Source organism: Notamacropus eugenii, chromosome X (genome assembly GCF_028372415.1).
Source record: "Notamacropus eugenii isolate mMacEug1 chromosome X, mMacEug1.pri_v2, whole genome shotgun sequence".
Lineage (NCBI taxonomy): Eukaryota > Metazoa > Chordata > Mammalia > Diprotodontia > Macropodidae > Notamacropus > Notamacropus eugenii.
In genome coordinates this window covers 30,798,805-30,811,205 of record NC_092879.1, presented here as the reverse complement: position 1 = coordinate 30,811,205, position 12,401 = coordinate 30,798,805, and the positions used below count along the sequence as shown (strand labels likewise).

Below are 12,401 nucleotides of genomic sequence, written 5' to 3'. Positions count from 1 at the left end.
AAGTGATCAGAAGGAATAGCTTGCCCATGATATAACAGAAAGCATTAGATTGGGAATCTAAAGGCCTGTGTTCAGAATCTTACTTGCAAGTCCCTGAAAGCCTCTGGAGAAGGTCACCCATCTGTACTGATTGGGTCTGTTACAAATTTGTTATCTTACCACAAGTGACCCTCTCACTGCTAATGGCAATCTTTTTACTCTGCCTTGATTGATTCTACTGTGTTTTCCAGAGCAGCTGTTCTAAATTCTCACCTCCTTTACTGAGGAAAGAGGTCATGGATCACATGTTCTCTCTTTTTCCTTATGCTACATCTCAAAACTCCCACTATATAATCTCCAATTTTCTCCTCCTTTGCTCCAATAGCTAATGAAGAGGTGGCCCTTTTCTTTAACAACCATCGGCTTATGCCTTTGGTCCCAATGCCTCAACCATCCTCTGGAAGCTTGCCCCTTTGGTCAGCTCCTCTCCCTCATATTTAGTCTTTCCTCATTGCCTGGCTTTTTTCTTTCCATTAGCACCATGTTCAGGGCTCCTCCATCCTCAAAAACAATTCATTTGACTCTGCTGTCCCCACTAAGCTAGCATCTCATATCTCTCCTCTATTTCATAGACAAATTCATAGAAAAAGTTGATTATACTCATGGTCTCACTTCCTTATACTGTGCACCCCCTGAAATCTGACTTGTGATCTTACCGCTCTACTGTAACTGATCTAAGGTCAAGGGTTCAATCCTAGGACCTTTCCTCAGGGAGGCCTTACTCTCCATAATCCCTCTGCAGCTCTCAACAATCTTGGCCATCTCCCTTATCTCCCCAAACTCTTTCCTCCCTTGGCCTTTTTGTGAGACTGGTCCTTTTCCGTCCCTTTAGTTAGGCTTCCTCAATCTCCTACTCATTAAATGTCTCTCAAGACTTTGTCTCGATCACCTTCCTCTCATATACGTTAGATGTGTGGATATATACACAAAACTCATGTGCAAATGTATATACATATAATTACGTGTATATGTATCCCCTTTTGGTGATCTTGTCAGCACCCATAGGTTCATTTACCTCTAAGCAGAAGATTCCCAAATCTACACATACAGCCCTGATCTCATCTACAAATTCCAGTCCCTCATCTGTCTGCTGGACATCTCCATCAGAATGTCTCAGCATGTCAAATCAGCGTATCTAAAATTAACTCATTATCTTCCACCTATGTTTGCCCCTCCTTCAAACTCCCCTATTTCTGTTCATGAACCTAGAATTCATCATCTTGTTAGCCAGGTTTGTAATATCTGAGATGATCCTTGACTCTTTGATTCTTAAGGATCATATTCACTTGTCAGATCTTGTCAATTCTCCTGCATATGTCCCCTTTTCTCCATTCACACAGTCAACATTCTGGCCATTCTAACCTCCCACCTAGGCTACTGCAACTACTTGCTAATTGGTTGCCCTACTTCCAGTCTCTCCTTTCCAAAAGGGTTTTCACAATGATGATATTGCTACAGCCAAAGTATACTACTTGCTGTTCCCTAAGATCAACATCTGTGTCCTATGACTAGAAGACCCTTCCTCCTTACCTCTGCCTTCTTCAAGATTCTGCTTGGATATTGCTTCCCACAGGAAGGCTTTCTCCATCCTCCTAGTTCTTAGTCCTCCTCAAACTATCATGGAGGTACTTATCTGTCTGCCTGTTGGAGATGCCAGCAGAATGGAAGCTTATCAAAGGTAGTGGCTGCTTTTGCTTTTGTCACTGTGTCCCCAGTGCATGGTGTTTGCTTTTGCACATAGAATATTTTAATATACGCTTGCTAAATTGATTCTGAAGTCTCAGATGGGGCAATAACAGATGATGGCAAAAGTAGAGTTGTTCTATTTCTCCTCAGGAAAATGCCCCACCCCCCCCAGCTGGCAAGGACAGAACACAAATGCCTAACTGGGAGATTATAGGAAATTCCAGGAAAGCAACTAGCCCTTTTCTAGCTACAAGGCCAGGGCACTGAAAGAGTTGCCAAGTGTGACTGATGAGTCACAGAGAATGGGAGAGATACCAGAGAATTAAGGGCACATAAGTGATTTTCGGAAATGGAGTCTGTGTACTACAGGTCAGTAAATGACAGATTCCTGACAAAATTCTGGAATAACTTATTAAAGGGAAGGTTAGTGAACACCTCGGAAAGAGAGAGAATGATTGAATCAAGTACAGGTCAGGACAGACTAACTTCCCTTCCTTTGTTGACAGAGATACTAGACCTTTAGATTGCACTTCAGCGAGAGACTTTAAACAATGAATGTGATAACGACTCTCATGTTATTCTTGTGGACTAGGGAAAATGTTGGCTAGAGTTAAGAGTTCAGTGTATCTGAAACTGTTCATGCTGTCAAGTCAGAGATGAAACCTAAACTTTGATTTATTTTCTCCCTTAGGTCTGTTGCTGGACCTGGAGAAAGATACAGACAACATGCTTGTCAAATGTGAGTGGCACAAGGCTGCCAAGGAGAATAATGTGCTTTCTGGGTGACAGAGTCAGGATCCCAAAGGACCCAACTGACAGGCTAGTTTCACAAAGTTGAAACTGAAGAGGGGTAAATATAAAGTTTTACACTTGGGCTCAAAATCACATCTACAAGAACAAGCCAAAGGCATTGTGGCTAAGCAGTAGGCTTGGCATTTTTGGACTGCAAACCTAATAACAAATGTGATATGGCAGCCTTCTATTCAGAGAGAAGGCATGTTTCCTAGGCAGGTTACATTTCCCACCCCCATCCTCTGTCTGGGACAGAGGGCATTTGGAGAGTGGTGTTCAGCTCAGGGGGTTGCAATGCAAGAAGAACAACCAGAAAAGGGTGTTGAGGCTGATGAACAACCTCATGTTCAAGCCATCTGAGGACTGCTTCAAGAAATAGAAGAATGGGTAGACATTGTAGAAATTCAGATTTAGAAAAACTTCCTAATAATCAGAGCTATCTAAAAGGGGCAGCTAGGTGGCACAGTCCTGGGCCTGGAATCAGTAAGATCCAGGTTTAAATCCAGTCTTAGGCACTAGCTGTGTAACTCTAGACAAATCACTTAACCTGTTCACCTCAGTTTCCTCATTTGTAAAGTGAGCTGGAGAAGGAAATGGCAAAACCACTCCAGTATCTTTGCCAAGAAAAAATTCCAGAAAAGGGGGGTCAACAAAGAGTTGGACATGACTGCAAAATGACTAAGAAAACAAACCAAAAAAAAGTGGACAAGGTTGTCAAGAGTCTATTCAGCAGAAGTCTTTCAGCAAAGACTGAATGATCCCTTCTCAGTAATATTCTATATGAGATTCTCACTGACAGATGAGTGGGATAAGATGAGCTCTGAGATTCCCCCCCCTTCCCTCTCTTTCTTCCTCATGCCCTCCCTCCCTTCTCATTCTGTAATTCTTCCTTCTCATTCCTTTTCCCACATCTAGCCAATGGCCAAATTTTGTTGATTTGAACTCCATGCCATCTCTTGCATCATTTCCTTTCTATCCAATCGCAAAACCACCTCTACCATTCAGGCCCTACTTATCCCTCACTAGACAATTATAATAGGCCCCTACCTGGTATCTCTGCCTCCAGTTTTTCCCCTCTCCAATTCATCCTTTAAATAGCTTCCCCAAAGAAGCTTCTTAATACACAGACCATTCCCCTGCTTAAATGTCTTTAGTGCGGTCCTTTTCATTCTTCACTAGTGTTTAGTAAGTGCCTACTATGTATCAAGCACTGGAGATATAGAGACAAAAGCTAAACTTCCCCAGCTCTTTAAGTGCTTAGAGATCTACTTGCAGGTAGAGGCAGGGGGAACCAGCACATACACAGAAAATTATCTTCTACGGACTTTGTAGGAGAAGGCCTTGGCAGTGGGGAGGGCAGAAGAGGCCTTGGGCAGGAGATACCAACTGAGTTGAGTTTTCAGGGAAGCCAGGGACTCTAGAAGGTAGAATTGAGTCAGAAAGGAGTGCATTTCCATACCAGAGTGGGGTCTGTGCAGAGGCTAAGAGATGGAAGAAGGGAGCTTAGAAAGCATATATTCCCGATTATTTAAAAAGAACGCATTTCTCTCCACAGTCAAGTTGTATTGAAGTGCTTCATCAGAGGGCAGAGGTGCCCCTGGGTTCTCCAACATGATGCCAGAGGACTCCAAACTCTGGCAGGTCTTACTGGGCTGCAACAAAGAGATGAGCTCTGGGGGCCTCTTGTCTGGGGCCCAATCTCCCTAACATCAGAAAGCTGCCACAGCAGCTGCTTTACAACACATTGGCCACAAAAATGTTCAAGTTTTTGGATCACAACTCCTGAAAAAGATTTAGTAAGGCAAAGAGCAGGGGATGATCAGCAGTCAGCGAATAAGTCACCCCTGCCACCAAAACCATAGGTCTTTTGGAAGTACTGAAGTAATTTAGAATTCATCTATCAAACCTCCATTTCCCTCACGAAGGAAATTGAGGGGTCATTGTACAAACGGGAAGAGACTTGAATGTTTTAGAGAGGGATTAAAGCCTCGTAAGCTTATTTATAATATTTATCAACTAATTCTTATGCTCTAAATGGGAGAAAGTTTGGGAACAGCTGCCGTGAAGACTGAGATAACCATAACCTATTAAGAAGGTCTGAGTTGGCCTTGTAGCTTTCAAAAACAGATTATTCACTGAAGAACTCTGCTTCCCAGTTACTATCTTCCATTAGCTTATTCTGCATCCAGAATTTTAGAAATGCTAGCCTTACCCTTCAGCTTCTCCCTATGGTCCACATGTGTCACTTTCCCTCATCTCCCTCTCCTCTGTCTCCCTTTCTTGTTCTCTATTTCTTTATATCATTCTCTCTCTTCCCTCTTTCCCTCCCCCTCTTGTCTCCCTTTCTCTCCCTCTCTTTCCTTCTCCCTCACCTCTTTCCCATCTCTCTCCCTCCTTTCCCCCATTCTCCCCAACCCCATCTCTCTTCCCCTCTATTGTTTTACAGCTAAGAAATCCAGTTCTTGCCAATATCAGAGATGACTAGATGCTGCCAGTCCATGTTCTCAGTCATTTTTGTTCTAGTTGAAGTCAATAGATTTGGCCCTGATGTGGTCTCCCCAGAGCAGTCCATTCTACTATTAACCCTATAGGTACTAGCATATCCATGCAAATTCCAGGTCAGTTCTGGCTCATGGATTCATTCCTTTTGGGAACTTAGTGGGGCTGTCTGGTTCAGGAGTCAGCTCTATGGCAGGTATTAGAAATATCTGACACAGGCAGGTATTATTTTTCTGTAATATAAACTAGCTATCATCAGAGAATCATTTTATTTCTTATATGAATTGTAGAAAGATATTTAAGGATCACAAAACTTTTTTTAAATTTCCTACCTAATACATTTCATGTCAATTCAAGTTTTATCACATGTGTAAGATACATATATGATGAACAGTTAAGTGAACTGAAGTCTTCCAAAAGATTCAAATAAAATCAACAAGCCTTTTTTAGTGCCTTCTAGATGCCAGGCCAGGGATGGGGAACCTGGGGCCTCGAGGCCACATGTGGCCCTCTAGGTCCTCAAGTGCAGCCCTTTGCAGGTTCCTCATCCCTGTACCAAGTAAGCAATGTATAAAATTATGCAGAGTAGTTAATAAGACAAAAAACCTGTTTTGATTACAACTTGGTAAAAGGAATTCAGGAAAAGGTTCCAAGCCAAATGAAAATGCAGCTATAAATCATGACTTTAGTCATGAGAAGAGTACTAGCTTCTTAGGGAATTCATGGATTCTGTAGTCAAAAGTTTAATGCTGTTAAACTGATATGATTTTAGAGAAAGAGAGGAATACATCAAACATAAATTGAAAGACAGGAAAGTTAGGAAGACTGATATAATTATGTCTTTACTGAAAGAGGCCAAAACACTCACGAGGAAAGTTATACTTAAAACAGGTCTGTGCTGCAATCATCCATTCTGCCCTGGTCTCACAGAAGATGGCAATTGTACTCTTTGGTTTCAGGCCTAACGCAGTAAGTCCGATGCCAAAATGATTCACTCTCTGGTTCACTTCGACATAGTTCATCCATTTATAGTTTCCTAGGATTAACTGTTGAAGCAAAAGTCTTAAATTGGCACAGTCACTCAGGCAAGCAAAATACAAAACAATTCAAGGCCAGGAGTATTTTAAAAACCACCCTCCAGTTAAAATATAAACAGTATGAGCATTTCTCTTTTTTCTTTTTGTTACAAACATTTCTAAAAGATCAGGCAAGCTACTTTGTTAACCCAAAGGAAAAGTAACAAAGTTCTGTAACAAAGTAATAGCATGTTTAAAGGTAAGGAAATAATGCACTCTCCTCCAAGGGTAGGGGAACAATCAGACCATCAGACTTGGTGGATGTGGACTGCTTTTCTGAGGTTTCTCCCCACAGTCCCCCTTTTCAAATTCTTTGCTCCAATGAATGGCTCCCAGGGTGGGACATATTCATAAATGGAGGTGATATCAAAATAAAAGATAGTAATAAAATTAAAAGCTCTTACCTTGCTTAAAAAAAAATCACCACCTATCTTTTATAAGCACAAAATCTGAGTTTACCTTTTTAAACACTTTTCCATTGGGTTGCATTTCATTCTCTTCACTTAATAGCTCCCTGGTCCCGAGACAGTCCTTCTTCCCAAACTTAGCTACCGCGTGATCAAACAATTTGTCCAGCGTGTCTGCTCCGGGGATGTCGATCACAGCTAGTGAGTCGAAGTGGGTGACGGAGCGGTATGGACTTCCAGGCTTGTTTGAGGTGGGTTTAGCTTTTATTCGTTTTGCCATAGTGCTTTTCTTCTTAGCATTGGTAAGAAAATACCATGGAATAAATATAAGGGCACTGTATATGTATATTAACAAGTGGACAGGGAGCAAAATAATGGTAAGCATATCTAGCTTAAGTTTCATTGTGGAAAGACTTCTAAAAATGCTGTTTGTCTTTTGTTATTCTTTGGGTTTTGAGTGTTCTTTGAAGAAGGCAATAATGGAAGCAGCAATAAGGACAGCGGGATAGCCAAGGCAGTTCAATTTGAAAGTTATAGATAGAAGTTAGTAATCTTTGGAAGCCGACAATAAAATACACCTGTGGGCGAAGATAAAGGACCAAGGCAGAGGGCAGGGAAAACAAAAACAAAAGAAAGTTAGCCAGGTAACAGCACCATGAACTTCACCGCTTTAGTCCTTACCTAGTCCTATCTTATTATGAAACAACACAGAAAGCTGAAATAACTGGCATGAAAAAAGCATCCCGTGTTTGTTCGTTATTGGAAAAAAGATTTTTTTTAAACTAATTTCAACAAATGCCTATTTTTTCTAGGTTTTAGGGTACACCAATGTTTTTTTTTTAATTTTTTTCTGTTCTGCAAGGCAGTTGAATAATCCTAAACAAAGATTTACATGAGTAAATGTGGTTAAATATGGTCAAAGTTCAATGATTTGACTCTGAAATAATTGCACTACAACCAGAACTCTTAAAACAGTCATAGATGTTGTACCCAAAGAGAAAGTTTCTATTCTATCCAAGGATACTTCTGTGGATGGTTCTTTGAGGTGATCTGTCCTTATTTGTGTCCAGCTGACAGCCCCAAGCTACCAGAATGGCTCGGAGCTCTAAAACAATAAGAATAGAATCCAGTCCTCGGAAACTGAGTCTGCCTGCTACCTTCTGGCCCCAAAAGAACAACCCAAAGCCCAAGTAACTGAGAGGACCTATCTCTTCAGCACTGCCCTGGGGGAGGGAAAGGGCAAACACGCAAATCCGACATCTGAACCTTGGGCTTGCACACAACAACCTAGTTGGAGAGGCAAGTCTGAAACACAGGAAACAAACAAACAAACAAATTACATAATACCCAAGTGTTAAAAGGTGTTGTAGTACTCTGAAGGAGGGAGAGGATCACTAAGGGCTGGACTAGCCAGGGAAAGCTTCAAGGAAGAGGTGGGTTCTGAAAACTAGGTTAGGCCTTTCGATAGGGAGTAACATGGAGGGAAGGCATTCCAGGTGAGCACCCAGCCTGAGCAAATGAGCAAACTGGCCAAGGTGCATAACTGGGGGAGAGGGCAGTGAGTGAGGGTGGGAGAGGTGGTTAGAGTGAGAGGTAGGAGAGGGGTGGTCAGGTGAGAGGTGGGGGGAGGGGTGGTCAGATGACAGGTCGGGAGGGCTGGCAGGGGTGAGAGGTGGGGGTCAGGTGGAGATGAGGGATGGCCAGGGTGAGAGGTGGGGGGAGGGGTGGCCAGGGTGAGAGGTGGAGGGGGTGGCCAGAGTGAGAAGTGGGGGTGAGGGCTGGCAGGGGTGAGAGGTGTGGGAGGTGAGAGGTGGGGGGAGAGGTGGTCAGGTAAGAGATGGGGGGAGGGGGAGAGGTGGGGGGACTGGCAAGGGTGAGAGGTGGGGGGAGGGGTGGCCAGGTGAGAGGTGGGGGGGAAGGGTTGTCAGGGTGAGAGGTGGGGGGGAGGGTTGGTCAGGGTGAGAGGTAGGGGGAGGGGTGGCCAGGTGAGAGGTGGGGGGAGGGGTGGTCAGGGTGAGAGGTAGGGGGAGGGGTGGTCAGGTGAGAGGTGGGGGGAGAGGTGGTCAGGTAAGAGATGGGGGGAGGGGTGAGAGGTGGGGGGACTGGCAAGGGTGAGAGGTAGGGGGAGGGGTGGCCAGGTAAGAAGTGGGGGAGAAGGGTTGTCAGGGTGAGAGGTGGGGGGGAGGGGCTGGCAGGTGTGAGAGGTGGGGTGAGAGGTATGGGTGAGGTGGGGTGAGAGGTATGGGTCAGGTGGGGGTGAGGCATGGCCAGGATGAGAGGTGGGGGGAGGGGTGGTCAGGGTGAGAGGTAGGGGGAGGGGTGGCCAGGTGAGAGGTGTGGGAGGTGAGAGGTAGGGGGAGAGTTGGTCAGGGTGAGAGGTGGGGGGGAGGGTTGGTCAGGGTGGGAGGTTGGGGGGAGGGGTAGTCAGGTGAGAGGTGGGGGGAGAGGTGGTCAGGTAAGAGATGGGGGGAGGGGTAAGAGGTGGGGGGAGGGGTGGCCAGGTAAGAAGTGGGGGAGAAGGGTTGTCAGGGTGAGAGGTGGGGGGGAGGGTTGGTCAGGGTGAGAGGTAGGGGGAGGGGTGGCCAGGTGAGAGGTGGGGGAGGGGCTGGCAGGTGTGAGAGGTATGGGTCAGGTGGGGGTGAGGGATGGCCAGGGTGACAGGTGGGGGTGAGGGATGGCCAGGGTGAGAGGTGGGGGGAGGGGTGGCCAGGGTGAGAGGTGGAGGGGGTGGCCAGAGTGAGAAGTGGGGGTGAGGGCTGGCAGGGATGAGAGGTGTGGGGGGGAGGGCTGGCAGGGGTGAGAGGTGTGGGAGGTGAGAGGTGGGGGGAGAGGTGGTCAGGTAAGAGATGGGGGGAGGGGGGAGAGGTGGGGGGACTGGCAAGGGTGAGAGGTAGGGGGGAAGGGTTGTCAGGGTGAGAGGTGGGGGGAAGGGTTGGTCAGGGTGAGAGGTAGGGGGAGGGGTGGCCAGGTGAGAGGTGTGGGAGGTGAGAGGTGGGGGGGAGGGTTGGTCAGGTGAGAGGTGGGGGGAGAGGTGGTCAGGTAAGAGATGGGGGGAGGGGTGAGAGGTGGGGAGACTGGCAAGGGTGAGAGGTAGGGGGAGGGGTGGCCAGGTAAGAAGTGGGGGAGAAGGGTTGTCAGGGTGAGAGGTGGGGGGGAGGGGCTGGCAGGTGTGAGAGGTGGGGTGAGAGGTATGGGTCAGGTGGGGGTGAGGCATGGCCAGGATGAGAGGTGGGGGGAGGGGTGGTCAGAGTGAGAGGTAGGGGGAGGGGTGGCCAGGTGAGAGGTGGGGGGAGGGGCTGGCAGGTGTGAGAGGTATGGGTCAGGTGGGGGTGAGGGATGGCCAGGGTGAGAGGTGGGGGGAGGGGTGGTCAGGTGAGGGGGGGGGAGGGTTGTCAGGGTGACCGGGTGAGGGGAGGGCTGGCAGGAATGAGAGGTGTGGGGAGAAATGGTCAAGTGAGAGATGGGAGAGGGGTGGTATGGGTGAGAGGTGGGGGTCTGGCAGGGGTGACAAGTGGGGGAGGGGTGGTGAGGTGACAGATGAAGGGAGGGCTGGCAGGGGTGAGAGATGGGGGAGAGGTGGTCAGGTGAGGGGGGAGTCAGGTGGGGGTGACGGATGGCCAGGGTGAGAGCTGGGGTGGCAGGTGGGGAGTGAGGGTGAAAGGTGGGGGAGCAGGTGGGACAGGGGTGAGAGATGGGGGAGAGGGGGGTAGGGAGGGAGAAAAGGAGACTGGCCTGAGCAGAACAGAGCGTTGGGGCCTAGCAAGAAGCAAGCCTGGAGAGGGCATGTCAGGCCTCAAGACAGTCAGAATAATGAGATATGATACATGATAATCAATCTGAAGCTGCTGAGGCTCAGGGAAGGAATAAAGCAGTGTAAAACCAGTGCTGCTTGTGCTAAAATGAGCCTCTCATGCCAAGGAAGGCAAACTGACTTCTGCTATGGCTTTAAGAGAGTTTAAAGCTATCATGATATCATGAACTACTAGTCCATTCCAAGTACAGAGCCCTAGGTGGGCTGGCAGCCTCCACAGTCAACCTTATTTCTCATTCCTTTCCTCCATGAACCTTCAGCTCTGCTCAAGCCAGTCTCCTCATATATACTATACTATAGTTCTCACATAATTACTGGTTTCTGTCTCACAGTCCCTATCCCCACCCCCACCCCCAAATGTCAGATCAAACTTCTCTAAGCCTTGACTTCAGGGCAGCTGGGTGAACACAGGGCTAGGCCTGGAGTCAGGAGGACCTGAGCTCAAATCCAGCCCCAGAAACTTCCTAGCTGTGAGTCACTTCAACTCTATCTACTTGAGTTTCCTCAACTGTAAATTAGAATAGTAACAATAGCACCTACCTGCCAGGGCTGTTGTGGGGATCAAATGAGATAATGTTTGTGAAGTGCCTGGCACAGAGTAGGCACTATCTAAATGCTTATTCCCATCCCTTCCCCCCTTCCCTTCAAAGGCCCACCTCCTTCATGAAGCATCTCCAACAGTCTCTCCCTTTCTGGAATTCCTACAGTTTTTATCCTCTGCTGCACATTCTAGAATGTGACTATGCCATCACCCAGCATTGTCATGGGGTGCTAGGCGCTGGGAACACAATGGCTCCTGGCCCTTATGGGGTTACCACTTGGCTGGGCCCAAAGACTACCCTGGGTAGTTTCTGGACTCAGATGGGCTTTTGCTAAGTACATTTTAAGTTCCTTGAAGACTGGCACCTATGTTTACTTCTGTGTTTTAGTGCTAAAAACATGAGAGGTCCTTTTTGAAACACACATAAACCCAAACCACCACAACTTGACTTGAGCATTTTAAATTACAAAGTTGTTCCCCTTCCCAGGACAAAGAAGGGGACCCAAAGAGGAAAGGCCTTTGCTAAAAGTATTCAGAGTTCGGGGACCCTCAAATGAGATGTTGGGAAGGTACCCTCAGAATGAAATTACTCCCTGCTGTGTAGGAACAGCAGTGAAAAGGTAATAACAGGCAGGGGGGGAAAACTGCTAGGGGGCATGTGTTAGGAGACCAGGAGCTGTAGGGACTGCCTACTATCTTAACCCCTTCCTTCTCCGAGGTTTTTTCCCGTCAAATCTACTGGGAGATTTTGTCCATGGTAACATATCTCTGATATGATGGGGCTGGGGGTGAAATCAATGAAAAGAGAGGATTTACTTTACAAAATCTACTCCATAAAGTGAAGAGTACCCTGCATGTGAAAATTTCGCAATCCAATGAGAACTCAAAAATTCCTATTGATAGAATAGATGGAACGAAATAAACTAAAAGCTATCCTGGAAATGAATATCAAACCAGGAATTAGGTGATCTACTTTCTAATTCCAATTCCACTAATTTATCTATGATAGGTTGGGCAAATTGTTCAATTTCTCTGTCTCAGTTTCCTCATCTGAGAGTTAGGAATGATGATAACAATACCTACACCAATCTAATTCACAGGGTTGTCAAAAAGAACAAACAAGGGGTATGTGTGTGTGTGTGTGTGTGTGTGTGTGTGTGTGTATTCAAATGAACTGAAAATATACGTAACTGATTTGAGGGCACAGTACCGTTATGCATTAAAACCCTATGGACTGGGGGTAGTTATCTAACTTTAGATACTTTAAAAATCTTTTCTTTGTGCCAAATTTACATAGAATCCATTTAACATCTTTGGTTATGCAGGTAAACACGTTACATTGTTATATAAAACTGGAAAAATGTCTGTTGTGCAGAGAAAGTTATAAAAGCATAAGGATTACCCAAGTCCTATGCTACATGAGACTTCTAATCCCTCACTTTAGAATTTAAAAGCAGTTACCCCTTATATCTAAGACAGTGACACTAACAAGTCTCTTCAGCACAACAGGGGTCTTGATAGTGACACAGGGTCTGTCACATTAGTCCTTC

General features: G+C 46.3%; 1 protein-coding gene across 8 annotated transcripts in view; it reads right to left on the bottom strand.

Annotated features, from left to right (window-relative positions):
* Positions 1-12,401, bottom strand: part of ACSL4 (acyl-CoA synthetase long chain family member 4) — an 82,279-nt gene that overhangs the window by 33,633 nt on the left and 36,245 nt on the right. For 3 of the 8 annotated variants that reach the window (XM_072626282.1, XM_072626280.1, XM_072626281.1), the window contains 2 exons: positions 6,552-6,791; positions 5,885-6,062 (listed from right to left, as the gene is read on the bottom strand). In XM_072626282.1, the coding sequence (XP_072482383.1) occupies positions 5,885-6,062; positions 6,552-6,779 (406 nt within the window). In that variant the 5' untranslated portion in view covers positions 6,780-6,791. Of the gene's footprint in view, positions 1-5,884; positions 6,063-6,551; positions 7,078-10,966; positions 10,992-12,401 lie in introns of those variants that run through there. The other 5 variants (XM_072626276.1, XM_072626277.1, XM_072626283.1 and 2 more) reach the window with 3 other exon arrangements.